This window comes from Agelaius phoeniceus, chromosome 6, assembly GCF_051311805.1.
Source record: "Agelaius phoeniceus isolate bAgePho1 chromosome 6, bAgePho1.hap1, whole genome shotgun sequence".
NCBI classification, from domain to species: Eukaryota; Metazoa; Chordata; class Aves; order Passeriformes; family Icteridae; genus Agelaius; species Agelaius phoeniceus.
The window spans coordinates 26,106,809-26,132,616 of NC_135270.1; the positions used below are offsets into that span (position 1 = coordinate 26,106,809).

A 25,808-nucleotide genomic window follows, 5' to 3' on the forward strand; every position below is an offset into this window, starting at 1 on the left:
GACAGGTACGACGTTTAGCTTCCAGCTGTCTTTCTAATGTTTCTTACCATTAAAAAACCTAACCGAACAAAAACCCCAACAAGCACACAAATGCCAAAAATGAAAGACTCAGAGAGAACCCCCCATTTTTCCCTTTATATTTAGCTCCATTCAGATATTAAGGAATTTTACTTCCTGGAATAAATCAGTGAGTTTCCTAATTTAATTGTGTGAGTCTTTACAACGTGGGCTTATATATTAAACTGGAAAGAATGCACAAGACACCTGCAAACCCACGCAGTTAACAGGATGACTCATTTGCACTCCGTGACTCTTTTTGCAAACACTGCAGGACACTTAACTCCTGAGGGCAGGCGGATCAACACTGGCCGAAGGATGGCTTAGAGTTTTGCAGTTCGGCTGATTCCTGCTATTCTGAGCCAGGATCTCACCACAGGTTTCGGACAAAAAGAAACCACCCAGAGTAGCTTGAGAGCAATACTGTCAGCCTGAGAGAATACACTTTCTTGTTTTATTAACACCCAAGAACAGCTAATGCCCTCCGAGCCAGAGCGCCTCAGGCGGGGGCGGGCAGGGGCACCGGACTGCACGTACCACAATGCATCGCGCGGCGATGGTAGCCGAGCCGGCCGGCCACTGGGACCGTGTGGAGCTCTGGGTAGTGTAGTTTATTGCAGAGAGCCACCTGGCGTCTGAAAGCGGGGAGGGAGGAGCAAGGGACTACAACTCCCGTAGGGCCGTGCGTCGGCAGATCTGTGTTGAGGGGACGGGAGGGTGGTGTCCGCGGCTCCTAGCTTGTGACAGCCCCGCTCGCCGCCGATCCTTGGGCCTGAGGCAGCCGCAGCACCGGGCAGACCATGGCGCTTGGGATAGCGGGGGTGCAGCGCCGTGTCTGAGGGCGGGTTGGGGCGCTAGCGCCATGGATAGCCGGTGCTATGGGTGCGCGTCCAAGTTCTCTGTCTTCAAGAAAGAGGCAAGTCCGGCTGCGGGTGTCAGGAACGGGCCGGTGCCGCGAGTACCTGCCCCGCCCTGCGAGGGTCTGATAAGGGAACAGGGAGCTGCTTCGCCCGGCGCCGAGACACGCTTCCCGGCCAGCATCCTGGCGCTGTTGTCCTTGCTTACTGAGCTCTCGTAATGCCTAATTCTGATATGTCTTCAAATAAGAGAAATTACTGACCAAAAAACCAAAAAGTCATTGAATGCCATCCCTCTAATCCAGGATTCTGTCATGGTCTCAGACAATTCACACACGCACGCTTCGCTAAACTATGGGGTGAAGTGGTGACTCTGCTCCCAGCAGGAGTTATCTGCTGGTGCTCCAAGGTTCTTGAGTCTCCATATCTTAGCTGGTGAAACAGTTCTTGAGTCTCTATATCATAGCTGGTAAAACAGTTCTGTCACACAAAAATCAGTATAACCCCGGCATTATTTTGTGTGTGCCTCGGCACGGGCACTGTGCCCGCAAGCGGCAGCAGTGTGGTGGCGAGGTGGTGAAGCCCTGTCCTGCCCCTCTCTCCTGTCTCTGCAGTGTGGCTGCAAGAACTGCGGACGCTCCTTCTGCTCGGGCTGCCGGAGCTTCAGCGCTGTTGTTCCCCGCTGTGGAAACACTCAGCAGAAGGTGTGCAAGCAGTGCTATGGGAAGCTAACTGGGTAAGATGGGAATGTTTCTTCACCCAAAGACAATTTGCTGCTTTTTTCCTTCAGTTTACATTCCATGTGGTGTTGCAGATTTCTGCAGGAGAGCTCTGTCTTCCATATGTGCAGGGATGCTGCCTGTACCCCAGAATATCAGGACATTTCTGAACTTGTTGTTATATGAGCTGTGCAGTCCTAAAATAGGAATCAGGATTTGTGCCTGTTCTCTATGGTTGACAAAGTAGTTTGAAAGCATCAGGTTTAAATCTTCATGGATGGACACTGAATTCCTGTGGACAGCTTAACTAGATGGGCTGAGGTTAAGCCAGGCTGTGTTTTTGCCCAGAAATCTATACCACTTTAACAGTTCTGGCAGTCTTCTCAGATGTGAATAGTTGAGTAGCCTGACGATAAGATGTTCAAAATCTTATTAATTCTGTGGGCAAACAATGACATAGATCCTCCTTGTTGAGGGATCTCTGCTATGTGTGGCCTGAAGACATAAAGTTTTGTAGCCTAAAATATATAAAATTTTTGCTTTTAAAAGAAAACTTTAAAAATTATTTGCAATCATAACCAGTAGACTTCCTGTTGAAAACAAAACATGTAATTCAGTAGCAGCAGGATTATAGACTTGAACAAGCAACACAAGAGCACAGGTGTACACCAGAATTCCTCTGTCAACCAATTTTTTTGTGTCCTCCTTTTTCATTTCTCTTGTTCCTTTTCCTCACTTTTCTCCTATAGCATGGAATTTTCACCAGCAAGGGGGGAATTTTCTGGCTCTGCAGGTGTCTAAAGGAGAAGAGCCTCATTAGTGAAGGTCTTCATCTTCACAGGCTGCTGAAAACAGTGAAGGACAGTATTCAGTCTTTTCAGTTTTGAAATTTTCTGATTTCCTTCACAACTTCAAAGCCATTAAGAAAACAGGGCCACCTGTCTTGATGTTTCCTCTGGGTGTTTTTTTCTCATAATTTTAATTTCAGCACTAGGGAGCTACAGCAGAAAAACAATCTTCCCTAACTGGAGAGCAGGTAGATTATAGAATCATAGAATGGTCTGGGTTGGAAGGGACCTTAAAAATCATCTATTTCCAGCTGCTGTGCTGTGGGCAGGGACACCTTCCACTAAACCAGGTTGCTGAGAGCTCCATCCCACCTGACCTTGAACACTTCCAGGGATGGGGCATCCACAGCTTCTCTGGGCAACCTGTTCCAGTGTTTCACCACTCTCCAAGTAAAGAAATTTTTTTCTAGTATCTAATCTAAACCTGTGCTCTTTCAGTTTAAAACCATTCCCCCTTGTCCTGTCACTATGTGCTCTTCTAAAAAAGTCCTTCTCCATCTTTCTGGAAGTTTCTGGGAAGACCCCAGAGCTGAATGCAGCACTGCTGGTGGGGTTCCATGAGAGAGGAAGAGATGGGTAGGATCCCCTCCCTTGCCCTGCTGGCCATGCTGCTTTGGATGCAGCCCAGGACACAGCTGGCTCTCTGGGCTGTGAGCACACATTGCTGGGTCATGTCCAGCCTCCTATTCACCAGCACTCCCAGGTCGTTTTTGGCAGGGCTGCTCTTGATCTGTTCATGCCCCAGCCTGTGTTGATACCAGGAGTTGCCCCAACCCAAGTGCATCACCTTGCACTTTGTCTCGTTTCACCTCATGAGATTCCCAAGAGCCCACTTCTTGAGCTTGTCCAGGTGCCTGTGGATGGCATCCTGTCCTGCAGGTAACACATGTGGGCTGCAGTTCTGTAAGCTGCATATGTTGTTCTGCGTGCAAATAGCTTTCAGAATTGAAGCCTTAGAACTTTGGAAAGTGTTCCAACAATGTTGCATTCAGTCATTACTATATGGGCCTTAGCTGTGATTTCTAAGAACAAATAAAATATGCTAACTAACTTACATAAGTGTCTACTTTAGTCCCTCAGCCTGAGCACAGCAAAGTAGAAGAGTTAGATGTGTTTTAGGTGTGCAGTGTTCAAGTGTTTTGTAAGATGTTATATAATAACTTCTGTAACACTTTGTTTTACTTGTATGTTATATAATTCTGTGTTTGTTGCATGCCCCAGCTCCTTCCAGAGAGTCCCACTGCATGGAAGCTAATTACCCTGGGAGTCTTACCTAAGTACTCCCTGCCTGCCCTCTGAACTGGGAGGTGCAGGCTGTGGGAGGCAAGGGTATTTCAGCCTCACCTCCTTGGATCACTGGTGATGGTATTAAGTCACATTCTGTCCAGATGCAAAACAACTGGACCAAAGGACAGAAATGAAGGCTCCCGCTGTCCTGGACAGCTATATTGTCTTAATCCCTTGCATAAGCTGATTCCTCTCAGTATTAACGAGGTTAAGAAAGGGGCTGTACCAAGAGGTCAAGAAACACCTACTGATTCCTCTTGAGATGAGAGACTAGATGATTGTCGGTATTGTCAAGTATTGTCAGTATCTTGAGTTCAGAGAAATCATTTTTGTCTTTCAGAGAAGGATCTCAAAGCAGTTCAGCAAAATGGTCACCACCAGAAAACTACAAAAAGTGAGTTGCACTTGCCAAGCAGTTCTTTCTACTGCAGACAAGCCTTTTAGGGCTTCCTCTTCCCCTGTGGATACCAGGAAAAATGGGGCTTGTGGTGTGGGTATTTGCTTGTTCAGAGTTAGATTAAGGATGGACTTTTTGTTTTGCTGTTTAGGCTTTTAGTTTGTTTGGAGGGGTGGGGGCTATGCTCTTTTGAATGGACTCCTGAACAGCCACCTGCCTGCAGTTATCTGTGGCTGATCAGAGTTGGCTTGGATACAGGAACCTTGTGGTGAAATGTTCCTTGTCTGCTGGGGAGTGCTTCCAGATGTGTTCTTGTAAGCTAAGGTTTGCCTTACTCTTAGGAGTACTTTATTGTGCTGATATTGGAGAGAGTAATTTCATTTCTGTTCTGCACTGGCATTCTTCAGATAGCCTGTTGGGTTCACAGAGGACGTTTTCTTATCTCCAGGTTAAAATCCGTGTTCTCATTGACATGTATTTTTTCCCTCCTTGTCACAGGCGTGTAGCAGCTTTTGAGGCTAAACAAAACCAGCTGAAAGACCAACAGAAGGCAGCTGCAAAACCCCCAGGTCGAGCAGGCTGCAGATACCAGGGGCTCTCAAAAGAGGATAGAGCTATTGCAGAGAGACTGGAGAGGCTCAGGGAGGAAAGGAAACCAAGTGAGTTTTAGAGAACACCATAAATACCATGGGTGGGAACACTACTATTTGGGAAAAAATGAACCTGGAGGGAGAGGGAAGTGCTGGGCTTTAAGTGGCTGTGATATTAGGGGGATGGAGGCTTAAAATAGGACAGAGCATCCGAGGTCTGCTGCCACAATGGCCAACTTCTACCGTGATTTTAGATCAATGTTCCAGTTTCATTTTGCTTCTTGGGGTTTCTCTTGAAACTACTACTCAGTTTTGGAGCAGTGTCTTACTCCAAGTAAAATCGCTTCCTCATTTTCCATTTTTTGGGGTAAAAACATGTGTCAAACCCACTTGGACTAGAATGAAATTAAAGTCTGTGGCCAAACTATTTTGAAGAAGGTTTCCTGTGAGTCATCATCTTGGGCAACAGCAGTTCCAGTCTCTGTGGGACTTTATTCTGACCAGCCTTGTCTCACAGAGAAGGAAAAGGATTTTCATCCCAGTCTACAACTGCCAGGTTCTGGGACTGCTTTGAGGTGCTTGCATGAGAGTAAACTATTTTAAATGTTATGTATGGTCTCTAAAAGAAAAAGAACACTCTTCAGAGTGCTTACCTGGTTATCATAGAATCATTGAGTCAAACCGTCCACTGCCAAGTCCACCACTAAACCATATCCCAAAGTGCCACATCTACACATCTTTTGGGTACCTCCAAGGATGGTAACTCAGCCACTTCCCTGGGCAGCCTTTTCCAGGGCTTGACAACCCTTTCTGTGAATTTTTCCTGATATCCAATCTAAACCTCCCCTGGAATAACTTGCAGCCATTGCCTCTCATCTGTTATGTGGCAGGGGGGAGTTTCAGTCTGATAAGGCTGGGATTGCATTAGGAGATTGTGGGACCAATGGACTGAACTGCCTAAATTACACTAATTTCTCTGCCTGTCCCTAGAATCCCAAGTCAGCTGATTTCCAGATGACATCACCCTAATACTTGTGTTATGGCTAGGAGATAAACTGTGAAGAAGGGAAGGGCTTGGAAGAAAGGGATAGCAGTCAGCATCAGGGTAGTCTCAGAGTCACTGCAGCATGACCCTTCATTCACGCTCAGGCTGGGCAAGGTTTTTGCTCAGGTGTTCAGAGTCTGATTCCAGAAAGAAATACAATTTTAAGGAAAAAAAACACGTAGCTTTTCATTTTCAGTAAAAAAAAAATCTCCTCCCTTGGGTTTTTGTGAATTGCAGAGTCCATCCCTACTCAGGCTGAGATCGAAGCTAGGCTGGCAGCCCTGAAGGAGGATGGCCGAGGACCTGTTCCATCCACACAGGAAATGGAGGACCGGTTGGCTGTCCTGCAGGGTAGAGATCCTCCTTCCCAAGCTCCCAGACCTGTAAGCTCCCTCAGCTCTTTAGTCAGCAATTTCTTCTGAGCTGACACAGTAACTGGTATCACAACATGCTAACCATTCTTCCTTCTTCAGCCTTTTTGTGTCCAGGTTTCTTCAGAAATCTCTGTTTCCTGATTGTGTCATTGCTCCAGAAGCAAATCACCAGCCTTTACTCATTCACTGCTTCAATTTGAATGCAGCATGTTCCTTTATGCCAGATGTAGTTTGTGTGTATATTTTTAACAATAGATGTTAAGGTTTTTTATTCTCAATTCATTTATGTACATAAGTGGTCATAGTTTTCCAGAGCTGTTTGTGTTGGAGGCTTATCAGCCCTACCTTCTAATTACATCTTCTAGTTGTTACTGCATACCAGCTGGGCAGAAACCTGTTAATTTTAACAGAAATGGAAGCCCAGCATGATTTGTCTGAGTTTGCAGAGGAACTGGTTGGATATATGCTTTGAAAGCCTATAGGAATGATCTTGTCCCCCAAGATACCATTTCCTTATGGTTCTTTCAGCTGCATGCCGTCATAGGTCTCTGTGGGGCTTGCTGCCTGGCACTATTGTGAATGGTGCTTTGTTTACACTGGAGGTAGTGGCAGAGCTGGAGTTGGGACCCAGCAGCACATATTTCTATACACTCAGCATCCCTTTGCCTTCTTTAGGTGACTGCTCTTAGGGCTGTGTGCATTCAGCACCTCTGAAAATGAAGTCCTTACAAATCTTACACTACATAACTGTAAACTGAGATTCTCAATGTTAGTGGAGGCATCTTTGTATAGCTCCCTTCTAGGGTGATCTTGATTGCCAAATTTGATTGAGTATGCCACTTTCCTCTCATTTGCCTTTTCCCACACTCCCCTGGTTTCTTAGGTGCACCAAGCCCCGGATACCCGAAGTCTGGTCCAGCAGACAGATGACCTGTTAACTCAACTGTCTGAGGAAGTTGCCATTGATGAGCATTACAGACCAAGAGCTCAGCCTCAAGGTATCTGTTTTGGCTTCTAAAGATCTGTTTATGTCTAATAATGTATGTGCTATGCTAAGAAGGGAGTTTGTCCCTCTCTATGTAACTTAGCAGGTGAGCTGAATGTCCAGTTTGTCCATATCTTCCCCTTATAATCCCTTGCACTGACCAAGAGTGGCTCCTCGCTGGGTCTTGGTGTCTTTGCTTGGAGATAGTTCCTTCTTGTCAGGGTTGTATTATTCAGATTCTCTGTTTCTCTAGAGTGACTCCTCTCTGGGGAGGAGCTGTTGCTACTGCTAATGCACCTGTGCACTGTTACAAAACATCAGAATCTGGCATACCATTATCTTTCTGGCTGCATTGCCTTCTCTGTAATCTCACTGTAAGCCACAGATTAGCTCATTTTCTTCTCTTCACGTACAGCGAAGATCCTACTGGCATGCCTTTTCCTCTCATTATCCAGTTTTAGGAAGAGCAGCAAGCTGCTCCCATAGCATTATTTGTCATGTTTTCTGTGCCCAAGGAACATGGCTGCTGAGTCACCAATGTGTTCTGTGTGTCTGTCTGCAGCTGCTAGTAGCCAGAGTTTGAATGATCTCAATCGGGGAAGTGAAGACTGTGTTTGCCCTGCAAATCTGGACCCAAAACAGCTAGAGGAAGAGAAGAATAAACTTCTAGCAGAAGCTGCTGCTGAGCTGCAGGAAGAGAACACTAGGCAGGAAAAGATCCTACAGGTTGCCAAGAGACTGGCAGCACTCAAAGGCGAGGACCCAGAGAAAGGTTGGTAGCAGATGAGAATACAGTGCCAAGAGAGGAATCGAATTGCTGTGATAGAGTAAATTTTTTATTAGCGTTTATCCATTTAATTCTTCTGTTCTGCAAGAAACAGACTGAGATTTGGTTCTGTCTGCAAAGTAGTACAGGTTGATTTGTCATGAAATCATTATGAAAGATCTAAGTTGAGGGTAAGGGCTGGCACTGTAAGGTCAGACTGCTTTGTCTTGCACCCTTCTTTGGGATAATTCTAGCATGCTCTGGTGAGGTTAACAAAACTTTTAAAAGCAAAACACTGGTTTTGGTGGGGATCTTTTCCATCTCTCTTCCAAGTATTGAAAATAAATAGTAATGTCCTTTATGAGGAACCTGCACCTTAAAAGGTCAGAGCCAGAATGCCACAGCCAGCTCACACCACAAGGAATTGTCTCTGGTACATTAGTGTGCACAAGGCTTGAGGCAGGTGTGAGTCACAGTCTCACATTTCTTACTCCTACAGTTACCCTGGAAACCTATAGGCTCCCTGACAGTGATGAGGAAGTGGCTGAGGAGGAAGCCATTCGCAGAGTGCTGAAACAGGTCAGAAGTGGCAGCTGTGGCCTTGTTTTTCATCCTCTTGGTTATGTCTTGTGTGTGTGTTACCTGGTGAGCGTACAAAGGTTGTGTTTCTGTTCCTGAGAAGTTTCCTTCCTTACTTTCCTAGTGCTTTTCCAATACTAGCTCCCATGGCCCATTCAACTGTTTAACAGGCAGTTGAAAGCAATACTTCTAGTCTATCACACTGTCTTTCCCATTCATGCTTAGTGTCTCTTGTGGTCTGCATGTGTCTCCTGTATAACCACACTTTGCTGGTATTTCCTCTCTTCTGGTTCTGTTTTCCTCCAGCCCCTTAGAACATGGATGATGAGCTGTGTGCTGTGTAGCTCAGCCTACACCTACATTTCTCCCCAAAATGTCTCCGAATTGTCTTGCAGGCAGACCTGAGCTTAGGTTTGTCTGATATGTCACATGTGTTTGATTAGCATGATGCTGATCTTAGCTTCACTGCAAAGCAGACTGTGTGAACTGCAGACTGTCTACAATGCACACACAGTGTTCCAAGTGCAGAGTGAGCTTACATCTGTCTGGGTAACACCAGCTGCATTCAGACTTGTCATCTCCTGTTACTGCATGGGAGTATTGAGTGCAGGAGGTTTAGGGCCTGGAATGAGGCTCCTAGCTGTGTTTGAAACAAGAGACTTCTTGCTTTGTGTTGTTACCAGCTCACAGAGGAAGCAGCCCTGGATGAAGCAAGTGGATTCAACATTCCCCCAGATCAGACCACCCAACCAGGATCCTCACAACAGAACCTGTGTAAGCAAGCAAAGCAAAAGGTCAGTGAAATGGTCAGGATCTCTTGAACTGACGTCTGGAATGTTCCAGAGCATCAGGAGAGTACGGTTCTGCAGCAGAGGTTTGTTGTATCCTAGGCTTGATGCAGAAAAAAAAAATAAATAACCAGTTTCTTCAGAGCTAGCAAGCCAAGCAGCTTCTGCAAGGCTGACCAGCTCTGAGCTTAACTGTGAATCATTCTTGTAATTATAAAAAGAATTGTTCCCTGGAATACAATTCCTTTCAATCTGGCTTTGAGTTGAACGTTACAGAGTTGTGTAAACCAAGAGAAGTTGGTAGACACCTCACAATATGGATATTAGAGAATTATACATATATATGTATAGTAAGATCAACAAGGCCATGTACCATACATGTACCATACAATCTGAACCAGAATAAATGGGAGGTTTCCCAGTGCTTTCAGCATGTGCAGAATGGAACCTCTAGATAGTATTCTACTGTTCATGTTCTCCTGTAATGTCAGAGGAAGGAATTAGTAGCAGGATACCCTATGCTTAGAGTGGATTCTGGCCTACTGTGGAAATATATACATAATCTCTAATGTATATTACAAGAATTAAATGCACCTGTGACTCACGAGCACCTGTCAGGCCTGCTCCCAGTGGAAGAAATGATATAATTGTAAACATTATCAAAAACATCCATCTCAGGTATGACACCTTGCATTTCTGGGATTACTGATGCAAAAGATAGTGTTAGGAAAAGATTGTGTCAGGAAGCTGCCTTTGCCAGTGTCCAGGCACAATGCCTCAGTGTGTTTTCAGCTGCACAAGAGTTCTCTGTAAGGGAGAAGGAGGCCATAGTTGGCTGTATGGATATGTTTAGATTATGCTTTCAGAAGATCTTTTTGTCCCAGCCTCAGGTATGAATGAATAGTAGGGGCCTTTTGGCAAAGCACTTCCTTTGTCCCACAGTTTTCTTCCCACAACAGGGAGAAAACAATGCTCCCACCACCACATTCCTTTCCCTTCCCACATAGCCCCTTTCAGCAAAGCTGTTTGATCTCTTGCTGTTGCAGCAGGAATTGTCACATGGTATTGTTGTGGTGCCTGCCAGAATATCTGAGCTGTATGCCCTTAGCACACACAATGTGGGTGTACATCACTGTAGACACTAAATGAGGCTGAATACCTGTTTACATTCCAAGCAACATAGATTTTAACCCAAATTCTAGAAAGTACCTTGGGTTTTTATTTAACAATCTAGATGCATATGGAGCCTGTCCCTGCACTCTGGGCAAGTTCATCTCACAGACTTAGGATCAACAGAGAGGAAGCTGTGGGCTATGGGACAGGTCACTGTGGCCATCATGTATTACAGTTAAGGTCCTTTATTGCCCCTGCTGGGGTTTCAACTCTCTGTCTCTTGTTTTCTATGTGAATTAGAGCCACACTCCAGCCACCACAGCTCTTGCAAGGGCAGATGATAGTGATGAGGATGAGTTACCCTGGTGCTGCATCTGCAACGAAGATGCCACTTTGCGCTGCCATGGCTGTGACGGGGACCTCTACTGTCAGCGCTGTTTTTGGTGAGTCATCCAATTCCTCTGGGTCTGAGAGGTGGTCAGAGGTAAGCTTGGCCCCCTTTGTATGTTTATGTCATTAGGCAGAAAAACAGGCAGTAGGAGGCAAGATTTGAGGAATCCAGATTTGAGCTGAATGCTAGTTGTTAGAGAAATACTTTGTGAGATCAGTAGTTGTCCCAGGCTTCAGGGACTAAACTGGTCCTAGGCAGAAATGCTTGAGTGAATGTTTGGGCACATTGTCTGAATGTTCTCTGGAGCAGCTGATAATGCTACATTATGTGGGATGGGATAAATGAGACCATTGTTCAGTGACTCCTTTGGCTTGTTAATGCCATTGATGGATGACCTAGGCTGGATTCCCTTAAAGGGGGAGATCAGATAGTATGAATTCCTGAGGGTTTTCTTAGGTTGAGACTTTGCAATCCTAAGCCATATTAAAAAATTCTTTGTTGAAATATGTATGTGTGAGCCTTTTTACACCAGTCAGGCTGGTGAAAGACTTGCAGCAGCTGTAGTCTTTGTTCCTAAACACATGTGGCTGGCTTTTTGACAAAATTTTCATGTCTCAGATTTGTAGGGTTAATTCATTTAAATACAAAGTTATTCCTGACGGGTTGTGTGACTTCTTTTTTTTCATACCTCAGAAGTATTGGGTAGCTGGCTGGGTTCTCAGATTAGTGCTGGATGACATTAAGACAGCAGGTTGCTAAAAATGTGGTTGAGATAATAAGATACGCTTTTTGTGCATATTCTCTCATTTCCTGCAAATGTATTTGTAGGGAAATGCAAATGCAGTGGGGGAAATCCATATGAAAATGTTCAGAAAACATATGACTGGCAATGTTAGATAGTTAAAAACAAAGCATATGAACAAAATTATCTGACAGCAAACATCAGTAAAAGCAGATTTAACAGTCTGGCAGGTGAGTTTATCATCCACACACTGTGGATGCAGGCTTGTATCTTACTCAACACTGCCTGTTCCTGAGCATGCTTAAGAGAACTGCCAATACACTGCATTACTTTCAGTTATTTTCCAGAGTTTTCTGGAGGAGACTCATTTTGTCTGTTGTCACAGTTGTTAATGTCCCTGGAATCACAGACACAGTGCTGAAAATGAGCCATGAATTACATGAATCTCTTCAAGAGGGAAAGAAACAGAAGGACCTGTTGTCATTTTCAAATCCAGCTGACAAGGATGAGTAGACCTTCCTATAAAGCATCTCAGAAATTTCTGTTGCAAGCAAATATCTTAAGTAGTTAGTCCACATGGCTGCCAGTCAGATCCTCACAGCCAACCCTTGGGATAAGTTTCTGGTTAAGGGCTGCTGGGAGATATCTTGTGCAGTGGCTAAGGGTGGGTTCCTGGCCTGGCTATTTGCTTCTGACTGCAATTTGTATTTGCTTCTTAGGGAAGGCCATGAGGAGTTTGACCTGAAGGACCACCAGACCTCCCGCTATCATCTTCCTTGCAAACAGAAGTGACCACACTTATGGGCAGAAGAGGAGCTGGAGAATGGGAAAACAGAGGAGCCAGCCAGATGGGAAGAATCTAAGTGGATTTGCAGCCAAAATGGGTGATGTTTTGGACAGTTACAGGATGTGCTGTAATTTGAGGAGGCTTGCAGGGCGTGTGACTTAGTCTTCACAAAGACACCTGAGAAGTGCAGGGTTTGCTGTGCATGCTTGGGGATAAATGAGGACTTGATATGAGGAGGTGGATACAAGTCCATAAATACAGATGGTAAAACAATGTGGGTAGCAGGAAAGATGTGTGCTTAAGGCAGTACTGACTGGCTGATAAATAACTTCCTGCTTTTACTAACAGCTTATACACTGGTTCAACAGGCAGCAAAGCACTTTGCACTGAGAAAAATGTCTATATTGTGATCACGTGTGTGATGAGAACTTGCAAAGCATAATAAAAATTACTTACAGAGGCCTGTGGTTAAAGTCTCTCCTGAAAATGCCTGATAGCCCTTAACAAAGTGTTGGTTTCTTATAATTGTATGTTAGTCCTAGTGTCAAGCAGCTTAGGGAAAGAAATGAAGAATAGTGAAGTCATCAAAAATGTTTCTGTGGTGTGTCTGGAAAAGATGCAGGGCAGTGTTGCTCACTGACATGAAAGAAAGGATCCTTTGAAAAGGTAATCTGCTACTGATACAGTGTTGTGGCCTGCAGTGGCTGTGCCAACATCATGTCAGCTGTAAGAGCAACATGTTAGTCTGAAATAGTTGTGTATAAGTCTGAAAGTAGGATTTGACTTTGTTTGTCATTATTTGGTCACCTGGTAAGATAAAAATGTTACCTGTGTGATGCTCTTCATCTGGTTAGGAGAGAAGCTCAGTTGCATATGTCCATATCTCTCCTGGGAGACAATCCAGATGCAAGTGGAACTTGCCAGTGTCCAGAACACCCAGAATTGCTTCAAATACCCAAGTAAATTGGCTGTAAACATGCTCTATTATTCTGTCAGGATGAGCTCTTTCCAAATAATGTGACTTCTGAGAGAGCTCTCTAAGGCTGACAAATTCCAATTGCAAGAAAATAAAGGATTTGCCCTTGACAGGGAATTTCCAATGAATCTTGCCTGTCTGGTTTGACATTGCCACTCCCAGCTGTCTGCCTTGCCCCCGTGCTTAAGGTCAGTGCCTCCGAGGTGAAGTGATGAAACAGTGTTTACCTGCACCTCTGGTCAGAGGACAGCAAATGAATTAAACCACTGTTGAAGGTGGGTTTCTGCTAATGTGTTGCTCTGGATCAGACTCTTCAACAAAAACCTGATTCAAACAATGTAGAATAGTAATACTTTAGGTCAACACACTAAAAATGTCAAGCGTATCCAGCAGTGCCATGAAAACCTTTTCTTAGGAAGGGGTGGCAAAATCCGACTTCTGTGGAGGATCTTCTTTCTCCTGGCAGCCCTTGCTTCACCAGTGCCTGTCTCCTTGGGACAGGTAGATGGGAAAATTACTTGAGTTGTTCTGATGCAAGAGCTCACAATTAACCCTGTGACACACAAAATTTAAGTAAGTTATTTAAGTAAGCCCTGAGGAGCTCGCAGTCTTAAAAATCAAAACAAAATGCTGTTCTTTATTTATGTTATCATGACACTTTTTCATTGCTATTTGACATGGATAATTAGTCTGATAGTAAGACACCCAGTTCTATCTGAGGTTAAAGCCTTCATGTTTTATGTATACAGGGGAAGGTACAACTATCTGTTTTTATTTCTCTCCTAAATTGATCCACTGCTTTGGGCTTCAGCCAGTGTCTTCCACAAGCAGTTAGTAGTAATTTTGTTTCTTGATTTACAGCTGCTGGTTTTTTCAATATCTTAGTATAAGCTGGTATGATACTTGGAACATTTTGAATGCTTCATCAGCCACAATAAAACTTTGAGCTCCCTTGCAGTTAGGCAGCCTCTGTCTTGTAAGCCCTGCCCTCTTCACATCACTAGTAATGGAGCAGGTTGCAGCCGGAAGCAGTTTATTTAGATTCCCCAATTGGTTTCTGTGGGGCCATCCCAAGGAATCCAGAAATGCACCCAACCCATTACCTGAAATAGAACTTAGTCATATATGGAAGACTCTCTTCAAGTCATACAGACACAAGCTACTATTTTCCCTGCACCACTAATGGACATTTTTGTGGCTGCTGCACTTTATGCATGTAATGGGGCATTTTAGTAGTAGCCCAATCACTTTCCCCTGAAAAGCCATTCCCACTGTAGCTGTTGCCTCAGTAAACTCCATGTAGGAGGGGCAGAGGGGTATCCAGATGGGCTGTCTGCAGGAAGCACACCTAGTTGAATCTGTGTTGTGAAAGAGGAATGCTGCATGACCTTTAAGTGGGCAGTGCACTGTTAGCTGTGTTACTTACTCCTATCCTTGTCTTTGAAAAGGTGCTGGTAAACAAAGACACTGGTAATCAGTCAATTCCTGACAGGCCAGATCAACTTCAGTCATAGCTGTTCAAGCACAGAAGACAGCTTGTCATCTTCCAGAAAGAGATTCAACTTGTTTGCTCTCGTCTTTGTAGCAAGTCATGAGGGATTTTCTTTCCGTCTCATAATGTTTTGTACGTGAATTATCAAATGTGGGCTCCACTCCAACAAGAATTCAAATTAGAAAAGCTCATGAACTTTCATGCATTGGGTTATCTTGGTATAATCAAGAGGGCAAAGTTCCTTTCAAGCAACATTCTTAGATAGAATCTACATACTTATGCTAGTGGTGGTTCTGAGAAACAACGAAGTTTACTGGAAGATGTTTGTAACGAAAATTTTTCAAGCATTGATTTTAATCTATCCTTGTGGTCTAGTGTGAGAACAGCTAAAACGTAAACCAAACCAAGTGTGATTTACTACTGTTTAAGAATGAAACAAAAAAGAAGTTACTCTGATTGCATTACATTGCTTTTTCTTTTGCACCAGTGAGCTGAGGAACCATCTAGCACTGGCCACATGTTGCCTTGGTCCCCTGATCTCAGTGTGCTCAGCTGAAGTGCTCTCAGGTATCACTATGTATCAGAATTCCTTATGTACCAGAAGCAACTGCACATGATAGGGCCTATAGCTTACTCTTTTCCTGCTACTTGCAGAATAAGCATAAAGACAACTTTGGTCAAGCAGAGTTTTCAGAACGTGCTTTGTCCTTGATTTTAACAATGTCTACCTTAAAGCACAGACAAAAATTCTTTTTGCCTCACTCCATAATGAGGAAATACAGAACAGTTCCCAGGGGAAGAAACTGTTTCTCTTGGGCCAGAGGAGAGGCATGTCATATCTTTGTGCTGTTGCAACTCAGCAGAATAAAACAAAGCCTCTTAGTGGGGTATGTAAGTAATCTGATCTCCTATACTGCTGTGCAGTAGCTAATTGCATCTCTAGTTTAGGACACTCTCCTCATATCCTGTCCACCTAGCTCTGCCACCCGAACTTCTGTTTGATCCTAGTCTTTGTTTTACCAGTGCTCAGAGCTTTTTGTTGATATGCTGCTCTCATTTCTCCAGGGGTGTGTTACATGAGTATTAGCAGGTGTCATCCATAAGCCAGATCTGCAACCATTGCAGATCTGGATTTTTGTTGTTATTTTACTGATTGAGATTTCATGAGGGTAGGCATGTCCCACTAGCCCCTTATTAAGCCAAAATTGGCATGTTCCCAGAGCTATCAAAGATCTATATTGGACCTGATAAAGAAAGACCATTTTCCAGCCTAGTGGGTGAGGCTTAGAACATCTTGGAGCAGCCTTAGAACAAAACATGAGGTCCATGGCTTGCCAACTTCCAATCAGATACAAGAAAAGCATGTGAAAGGAAGCAGGTCCTTACATCACAGTTGTTACTGCAGCTTGGATTTTGTCTTCTTAGAGAACACAACCTACAATTTGTTCAATGACAGCTGGAAAATAGGAGGGAAGAACAAGATAATAGTCGTCACACTGCTACTGATAAAGATGGAAAGACTACTGTGTTTAAGATATTACTGGTCCAGCCCAAGAATCCTTGTTTGTCTTTGTTAGCTAACCTGCATGCCCCTCTGGTTCCATAGTTGGTCCCTTCTGCCTGGCTCACCAAACAGACAAAAGATTACTCAAAAGCTGGCCTTGAATGTTGTGCTCTTTAGGAGCTTCTCTGGATGTGACTCAGACTCATCTCTTGTGTTTGTGTGGCCGGGTATCAACGTAGGGACACAGCATAATGTGAGAGCACTCTGCCTAAGCAATCAGCTTCCATTTGCTGTCTTATTTCCTAGTCCATGTGTCAAGTTACTGACTTGCTGAGAGGCTGGATGTAGTTTCCTCTGTATTTTTCCAGGCAAATACTAGTTGTAGCCAGAAGAGTTTGTGCAGCAAGGTACTGTGTCCCACTTCCCTGCTCATTTGTGAGACCTACCTGTCTGCAAAAGACTTGCTCCGAGATGCTCCCTGAAGGGAAGTTGGGAGCAGGTATTTTTTACTTCAGTTTTTCTTTAGAATCTAAAGAGAGAGCAAAATCAAGCACTGCATGGCTGGTTTTCTCTGTTTTAATATAAAATAAGTATTTTTCCAACATCTTTTTGAACTAGGAGAAAAATCATTCCCAGACCTTGTTCCTTAGAAAAGGCTTCTAAGTTATAAGTCTTAAATTCCACAAAATGGAAAAAAATAGCCATTAGCTGTAGCAGTTGTTTCACAAACTTCCCCTTAAGTAGACCAGGTGCACTCAAACTATCATATATTTTCTGTCCAACCTTCATAAATAACAGAGGCTTAGTAAGACTTACAAAGTATGTGCCATGCTGTAGAGTCAGGTACAGCAGTAACAGGCAGGAGATCACAGTTGGGTTTAAGCCAGACTAAAATGAGGTGCAGCTTAACAGTGGCTGATTTTCCATGTTGATGAATGAGGGATAACCAATGCCTTGTTTTCCTTGCAGTGGACGAAAAAAAGAAGTCTTGATGAGCTCCTGAGAATTGTATTCAGTGCTCCTTGGCCAGCATGGAAATTCCTAGAAGAATCTAAAGGAGGGACATCTTGTCCTGTTCCTCAGGTTAACACACTCTTTAAGAATCAGGAAAATGTACAATCTAGCTCCCTGCTGTGTGTGTAGATCTGGAAGGAGTGGAGACTTCAAACCACTGGTACAAAGTTCACAAACTTGGTGAAGTTTCTCAATAATAATAATAATAAGTCCTAAACATACTCAGAAGTTCTGTTGCTGATCCTGGTTTTTGTCAGGAAGATACATATTTCCTTGTAACCAAAGCTGGAATTTCCATGTGAGCAAAGTCATTTCTTCTGAGGATTGGTGACTCTTCGGAGACCTCTCAATCGACTGAGCAATTCCGTGATGAAGTCCTGCAATAAGAGTTGGTTGAAGAAGGATGTTGTATTAATTCCAGCACTCACCAGCTCAAAGAGACTGTGGCGTTTCCATCATTCCCACATTCACCCTTACATTGAGCAGAAACCAAATTTTGACATGTATTGAGCAAACATATCTTTTAGCTTAGGAAAGGAGACCTTGTGATGGATGAGAAGGGTCTAAAAGCTCCTCCCCTTTCCCTGTCTCCCTTTGGAACAGCCATGTTTACTTTCTCCTTAGGAACTAGCCTGACCCTCTTTATCCCAGATACCTGCTTTTCCCACCGTGAGATGACCTCAGGATGCTGTTGTTCTCTTTTAGGTTCCACTGCTTCCTGTTGCCACCATAACCTCCTGCCCACTTCTGCTGCCCTCCCAATCTAGGGCAAAGCAAGCTGTCCCTCTTGTTGAACCAGTAGAGCTCTATGTTGTGAATTGCAAACCATCCTGGAGCTGTGCCAGTTCTACAAGGAAGTGGCTGGCAGAGAAGAGGTGGAGCAAAACATGTAGGACTAATGATAATGTTGAGCAGGGGTTGAGGACAGGCAGAGCAGATAGATGAGCAGTTAATGGAGACAAACCCTGACTACTTTGCTGACACAGCCAAGGACTATGAACTAAACTGGCCTATCTGGTTATTCCAAGCAGAAGGCAATGTGCAAACTTTACCCTCTGCATGGCAAGTAACACCACCATAAAGAGGTGTGCAGCCTTTCTTACCCAGAGACATCGCTACATGTTCTTGTAATTAGGCAAGGTCACTGGAAATACTGCAGCTTGTTACCATTTGTCCTGTGCAGAATCCCAGCATCCTCACTTGGGTGATCAGAGGTTGCCACAACATGCTCTGGAAGTAAATGCCTAGGATCATACCTTTCTTTTCAGTCAGTCCTTTAAGTTTCTTGTCTGCCTTCTGCAGTTAAACTCCTGAGATCTTTCAAGGGGACTGGATTCAAGATCCCCAGGGTGAAAGTATGTGTTATTGCCAACAGGGCAGCAGTATCTATATTCAGCAGGTACTGTGCTGTCCACAAGACACTTTCATGGCTTCTGACTTAGCAGAGCAAACTCTGTTCAGTTACTGCTCTGGGAATGTGAGATTCTTGCCTCAGATCTGACATTCAGACACTCTGAAAACTATTTCATATTGCCAGCTTTGCTGAAACCCCTGGTGGGAAAGTATCTGTGATGATTGCTACAGCCCAGTTTAATTTCAGTGATACTAATATTGATTCAGTGATTGAATTTCAGTCATGCATTCATCTCATTTTCTGTGTGTTCAGCACTGCACAGCCACATCAGCTTGACAACGGGTGGTGTCTGATCGATGATGTGCAAGCAGAATGTTCACATGCAGTGCATGGGGCTGAAGCAGTGATGGGAACATATTTTGCACAGGTGTGCAGTGCAGCAAAGGCAATCCCTGTGTGGTGCATGCACACAGTATTACCTCCAATTGTCTGGACATTGTGGGATTTAACTCTTTAATTCAAAGTAAAAACTTCCAAAGTTATGTGGGGAAAAAAATCCATGCGTAAAATTAACCTACATGGCCACTGCTCAGCAGTTATCTGCCCAGTCTAACCTAAGGGCCGTTCTACATCCTTGTCACTCATAATCCTAGAGTGTTTTAAGCTATGAATGCATTCAGTTAACAGTGTAAAAATGGTTATGTGAGCTATGGCACTGTCTATGGCTTTTCTACACTGAGGATCAAACAGCAGCTCAGACTGATCAGCTTAGGATGTCTGAAACATGGAAAGAACTTCCTCTGATTGTAAAGCATAATTCCTTATTTGCTCTAGTGCTCTGCCTTCAGCTCATTCATGTGCATTTATATGTAATTTTACAATCACAGAATGAAGTGGCAAACACCTCCCATTATGATTAAACAAATCTGCAGCATGGTAGTGTCTTGGCTACTCAGCCAAGCAGCCAAGCAGCAGCAAAGACACCGTAACAGAATAGTATAACATGTATACATGTAAATTTATATGCTTTGCTCACCTCTGTGGGGCTGGAGCACTCATGGAGGATTTCCTAAAAAAACAAGGAGTCATCATTTTAGTATTTTATGAGTTGATCTAGTTCTCCCCTCCCTACAAAGAGGAAGGCACAAGAAAGCATCATGCAACACTACCAACACCTATTCTCTACCCCATGTGCCACTAGTCTTTATGAAGAGAACTTCACTAACTTAAAATCACCAAGTCCCTCTATCTGACCTGTAGTTTTATTTTCTGTTCTTCATTAGGGACCTCCAGGAGATCTTCAAGATCAATTTGTGGTTCGGGAGCGGCTGCCTCTGTTTCCTCCCTTAGCTAAAAGGGAAAAAAACCACCAGAGTTAATTAACCTTCAAACTTCTAAGAACTCTAGAGGCCATCTTTAAAGAACTAAGCAGCTGAGTTACAATAAAACTATGCAGCAAAGTTGAGGTCAAGATATAAATCATCTCAAAAAAGGGAGGTTCTTGTAATGAGGGCATGGATTCCAGCCCCTGTGTAGTGTCTGCTACAGGCACACATCCTGACGTAGACATTCTTCATCTTTTCCAACCACTACATGGCTCAGGGATCATCACCCACCATTGGAAGACCATTTCAAGGATATCAAACTGCAGTGCCACATATACCAGCCTGTGACACTCTTCCTCTATGAGGAGTTCACCAAACAGAACTCCAACAGGCTTAATCTTGGAGAGGCATAAATAACAGAAGGAGATTTTAGGGTTTTATGCTAATTACACTCATCTACTTTGTATTTATACTAAGGCTTTTGGCAGTAATGGAGAGAAAATTATGCTGTTGAAAGACCTAACAATATTTTGCCAGCTTTCTCTAATAGATATGAGAGGGATATAATAGTCTCCTTTAATGTAAGAGGGACTCCAAGTTTTGGTGACTGGAGTGATAATCTTGTACTGCATGGGGGTGTTAGTTGAAAACATTTGTACACTTGATCACAGACACATTTTAGCTTCACAAATCTCTGCAAGGAAACCAGCCTATGTTTTTCCAGTGTATTTGCAAAATTAATCTTTCACAACACAACACTAGTGATATTTTGGCATAGTAATCAGTAGAAGAAGGATACTGGGTGAACAGCACAGTTCCTGACTGCCAGGTTGTGGCATTTATGGATGTGTCCGTAAAACATTAAACATTAAAGACAATATTTACAGGAAAAAAAGAAACTTTTCCTGGGCAGTCACTGATACTAAGCCAGAGAGGAAGTAGAAAGCCCTTGTTTAACTTTGATACACAGCTAACTTAAGAATAAATAATAAATCAGAGTTAAATATATTGCACTGTGACCCACACAGTATTTCTTCTTAAAAGTAATATTTTTCATGTGACTTTTTAGAAAACAGGTGTTGATCCAGGCTGACTTAGTCTCTGGTTAAGAAACTAAGTAGGCTGGGAGAGTGAGATAGGGTAGGAAATCCCTGTGGTTTTTAGTCCTAGTGTGGATGTTTTTCTGGATTCCATATGCAAGGAATCATCTCAAAAATGAGTCTTAGTTTTGTTGCTAAAAAGCCTCATGACAGTAAACATCATAGCATTCCCTGCATCAGGAGGTGATGTTTGAGCTAACCTTGCTGTCATTTGAATCTCTGGAAGACACCCAGGAACTGCACTGCCAAGGGCAGGTGGAGCAAAGTAAGAGATAACAAAGAGACAATTGTAATGGAAGTTGAAGGATACAAGGAAGCCTAAAGAAACAGGGCAACTAAATAGTCTTGTCACAATGTCAGAGGAGAGCAGGATGACCTGCTGGACATCTCCGTGATTACAAGTAATTTACTGTGGCACATGTATGTATTTGAAGAGATCCTGTTAACAGTCTCTGACCTGGCACAGCATTATGTTATGTAGTTCCTTGTAGCAAATCTCTTATGCTGGCCTGAATAGATCAGGAAGCAGGGAAATCTCTTGTGCTGAAGAGATACTAGCAAGGGCAATCCACTGGCAATCTGTTCCTGTAAGGGCATGGCTGGGTTTCTCACTTGTGCCTGCTGGGATTTTGCAGTAGGGAAAAAGAATCCCCTTTGGGCATCTGCTCTGATGACAGATCATCTTCTTCCAGAGAATGATCATCTTCATTCTCTGGAAAACAGAACTCAACATAAACTGACTTGTTTTTCTGACACCCTTGAAGTGTAAAGGTGTATCTCTGTACACTTCAGCAAGTAAGAGTAGCACATGGAGGACCCCATCCTGGGTCATGTTACTGGTCATACCAAGTGCTTCCTGTCTGTCTCAGAAAAAAAAGTGACAAAAATGTGACTCTTTAAAACTGCAGTAATTCTCCAAAGGGCAAGATGTTCTGTTACTCAAAGCAGCAGACATTCTCCTTACTTGTCTCTAGCAAACCTCAACAGTTAGGAAAAGGACTCTGAATTGAGCTACCAACTCCAGGGACAGTCCCTCAAATGCCAGTGCAGGATGGCCGGGAAGCAATATTGTCACTGCCACTCTTTTGAACAGCCTTCATTCAGCAGGACTACCATGGTAGCACTTTGCAGACACACTGAATTTTGCCTGTCTGACTGGGTCTGCTGATAACATCTGCTCCCATGTGCACTATATAATGTTTCTTAATGCATTATGAAGAGGCCTAAGATACAGGTAAGAATTTCTTACTATCATTTTAATAAACTATAGAAAACAACTGGAAATTCACAACTAACTTGAAGAGATTAGTAATTTTTACTGAGCAAGCTGTGTTTGGGAAATCTAAAACAGTTAGTTAACTGAACAGAAGCAGTAATATACTCATTTTCAGAGGAGCCATGCATTTGCAGAAGAAGAAGGGACCTTTTTCTCCATATTTGTTTTCTGCCTGTTCTTTGCATAAGGCATAAATTAAAACAGAAATATTTTATCTCCCAACATGGCATGAGAATCTGGCACATTCCCACACAAATTTCAAATACACAGTCACACAGGAAGTCACACAGAAAATTATTATAATAATGATCATAATAATAAAAGCAACAGCAACAACAATAATAAGGACAGACTTAGAAGCAGTTCCTGAAGTCTGGGTCTTCAGCTGTGAAGGTGACATTATTCTATAGCTCTCAGGCCCAGAAAATCAGCCTGGGCGGGCAAAAAATTTTCTCTACCATCATGGCAAGTAGCACGAAACCCACCATTCATGGCCTGTTCTGAATGTCCACTTCAGTGTTGATTGCAATTTGAAACTGCTGATGCTCAGAGCGGAAGGCTCTAAAAAATCATCAGCTCTTATTTCCTTGTGTCTCAAAAGTGTGCTTAACACTGCGCTGGGGTGCAAATACAGAGTACAGGGCAGAGAGGGCCTGGCAATGCATTTAGTCCATCCCCATCCAGGACATAAATAAGCAGTTTTACACAATTTGTTAAACCCATTTGTGTCATCTGTTGAAGATGGAGATTCTCTGTGAGTCAAGAAAGCTGTATTTTCTTACTGTATTAGCCGCTGCTCTAGAGAGAAAAGCAAAATCCTTAATCAAGCTATTTAAATGTATTTAAGATCATGATGTACAAAGGGGGAAAACCTTTCATCTTTTACTGTACCACACTCCAAAGGATTATCTCAACCACAGAAGAATGCTATTGCTTCTGAAAGTACCCAGCATAACTATCATGCATCTAAGGACAATATATGAATAGAAGTGATAGTACAGGGTTAAAATTTCAATATACCCTGGCAGTGCTGGAACTTGAATGTCACTAACCCAGCGAAAAAATGCAACAGCTGAAGTAAAATACTGTACCATTCAGATGCTGTAGGCATTCCTGGCTCTTTCCTACTGGGACAGCTCTCAGTCAGGCAGGAAAAATTTGGGAGGGACCGTTCCTGGTGCAAAGGAAAGCTTAGGCAAGGGAGACAGCTCTGAGGATTGGTGACGATGGAGGCATAAGATTTCTACATGTGAGCAAAGAGTTTTTTTCCCAATCTTCCCTGTTGCCAGTAGTGTGTGCAGACTCTGCAGTTACAGCACATTCTGAAGTGTGTCATTCAATCAGCAGGTAGAGCCTCACTGTTGTGTCCAAAAAGAACAGGGATACACTGATCACTCTAACCCAGGTAGCCTGGATACTGCTCACCACAAAGCCACTCACCACATGGAGCTCAGCAACAGGAGTCATCCCAGGTTTATACATCTCTCTAGGTTGTGCTAGTCATGCTGAGCAATAGCTACACCCCCTCAGTGGGTGCAGCTCCAGGCAGTTCAAAGCCAGTTGGATTGCATCAGTACAAGCTTCCCTGCCTGCCAACACACCAGAGTGCTGCACAGGGGACATGGAGATAACCTGCTGGAAGCTGAAGACAAGGAACTATTTCCAGGGAAGCAGACCAAGCAAACCTCTCTGCCAGCACACAGGTCCTCTAGAGCCATTCACCTGACAAGCAAGTGGTTCATGTGCCCCAGCTACTCACCCGGCACTGGTAGAGCTCCTGCAGCTGGGCGTTGATCCATTCCTCCAGGTCTAGCCAGCGCTGTAGGTCTTTGCGGTTGTACTTTATGGTCAGCTTGCCCAGTTTCCTGTGTGATGATTCCTCCCCAGGTTTCTCTGGTGTCTGGAAAGTCACCCGGGGCAGTGCACTGGAGTTGCTGGCCATCCTCAGTGCTTCCTCCTCTGACAGCAGGAGCTCTCCTTCCTCTGGGCTCCCTCACACCTTTTCTCTGCTTCCTTTACCAAAGCCTCTCTGCAAGCAGTGCCTCCCAGCACAAGCTACTTACAGGCACCAAGGCTGGGAGGCATTGGTGATCCTAGGGAGAGAGTTAGGGGTGGCCACAGGGCTGGGGCAGCAGCCAGGCTCTGCAGGCTGAGTTACAGCTGCAGACTCTTGGGTTTCACCATCAGATGTGCTGACAGGAGCAGGGAGGCAGGCAGAGTTGTTGTAATAACATCTGTTGTTAAAAGAAGCCAAGTGAACCAGGGAATTGATGAACCATGTTTGTTAATATTTAACACAAGTCAGGTCCAAGAGGTGGGGAAGAAGGAGGTTTTAAATTACTGTTTTCCTACAGGCATAACTTACATGCATGTGCAATTCCAGAGGGCTGAGCCATACATAATGCATTGAATCCTGCTGCAGTTCATACTCAGTAAACTGCCTGCAGCTACAGGGTTTAGCTCCCTTTGAGATGATATATTTGGCATTTTCCAGCTAAAGCACTGGACCCAGCACAGACGAGGAGTGGTCTGGAATCAGGCAGCTCATTCATTATTTTACAGCAGTAGGTCAGGAAATGACACTGCAACACAAAGTTGGGCTCAGCAGCTCCATTTTTCATTCTATATTCTCGAAGTTAAGTCCAGCTCTCTCAGAAATTTCTGTAGAAATCCCAGTATCATGAATTTGAAATTATTTGTGCAAGGAAATTTTGGGATAAAAGAACATATCTGTGCTCAAAAAAGTACAGTATTTGATGTGATGGCCCTGCAGGGGAAGACCTCACTAGGGATATAGCACCATCTCCCTCCCACAGAAGAGCATTCATGGTAAACAGGTTCACCTGCTGAGACATCATAAATGGCTATCAGACTGTATATTATCAATGCTTGGTTTACAGTTCCTCCCCGCCTGGTTAAAGGTCTGCAGCATTATTGCCCTGTGACATTTAGAAGGATATGTGTGAGAAGTGCACACTGCTGTTCTGTTCAGAGGAACAGAAATCAGGCTGTCTGTGATTACAGGGTGCCAGGACACCTCTTTTTCCAGCTGTTCCCAGAGCCCTCCAGCAGCCTGCCCAGGGAGCTGCCCCACCACATGGACAAACCAACTGAGACTTCTCCATCCTGAAGCAGATCAAGCACCTCCAGTCTCATAATTCATGTGGAAAAAGCAAGTAAGCCTCTGCTGTCAGGAGCCAAGGTGTTTCCAGTTTGGAGGCCAAGAGCTAGATAAGCCAAAGGATGACCCTTTTCCTGCTGAAAGGTGCTGCCAGGCAGCATGAGGCAGCCTGTAGAGCGGCTGGTCTCTCAAAAGCTTGCCCAATCTCCCTGGCACAGCTCTGTCCCCATCCCCAAAGGGATGGTGGTACAGCCAGCCGGCAAAATCTTGTACACAGGGTAGTAGAAAAAAGAGTAGGGACATTACAGCCCTTTTCATCCT

The 25,808-nt window shown here is 43.9% G+C and overlaps 2 protein-coding genes across 2 annotated transcripts; one reads left to right on the top strand and one right to left on the bottom strand.

The window, feature by feature from the left end:
* Positions 1 to 775: 775 nt before the first annotated feature.
* On the top strand, positions 776 to 12,785 carry ZFYVE19 (zinc finger FYVE-type containing 19). Its single transcript, XM_054634871.2, has 11 exons — positions 776 to 973; positions 1,529 to 1,650; positions 4,109 to 4,162; positions 4,664 to 4,824; positions 6,038 to 6,183; positions 7,058 to 7,172; positions 7,722 to 7,931; positions 8,425 to 8,504; positions 9,188 to 9,298; positions 10,706 to 10,848; positions 12,258 to 12,785. The coding sequence occupies exons 1-11, from the start codon at positions 920 to 922 to the stop codon at positions 12,328 to 12,330; spliced, it is 1,269 nt and encodes a 422-aa protein (XP_054490846.2). The 5' UTR covers positions 776 to 919; the 3' UTR covers positions 12,331 to 12,785.
* Positions 12,786 to 16,855: 4,070 nt separating this feature from the next.
* PPP1R14D (protein phosphatase 1 regulatory inhibitor subunit 14D) lies at positions 16,856 to 24,818 on the bottom strand. The gene is made up of 4 exons (XM_054634872.2): positions 24,126 to 24,818; positions 19,920 to 20,015; positions 19,702 to 19,734; positions 16,856 to 17,688 (listed from the first exon to the last, which is right to left on the bottom strand). Exons 1-4 carry the CDS (start codon positions 24,306 to 24,308, stop codon positions 17,620 to 17,622), a joined length of 381 nt encoding a protein of 126 aa, XP_054490847.1. The 5' UTR covers positions 24,309 to 24,818; the 3' UTR covers positions 16,856 to 17,619.
* Positions 24,819 to 25,808: the final 990 nt, after the last annotated feature.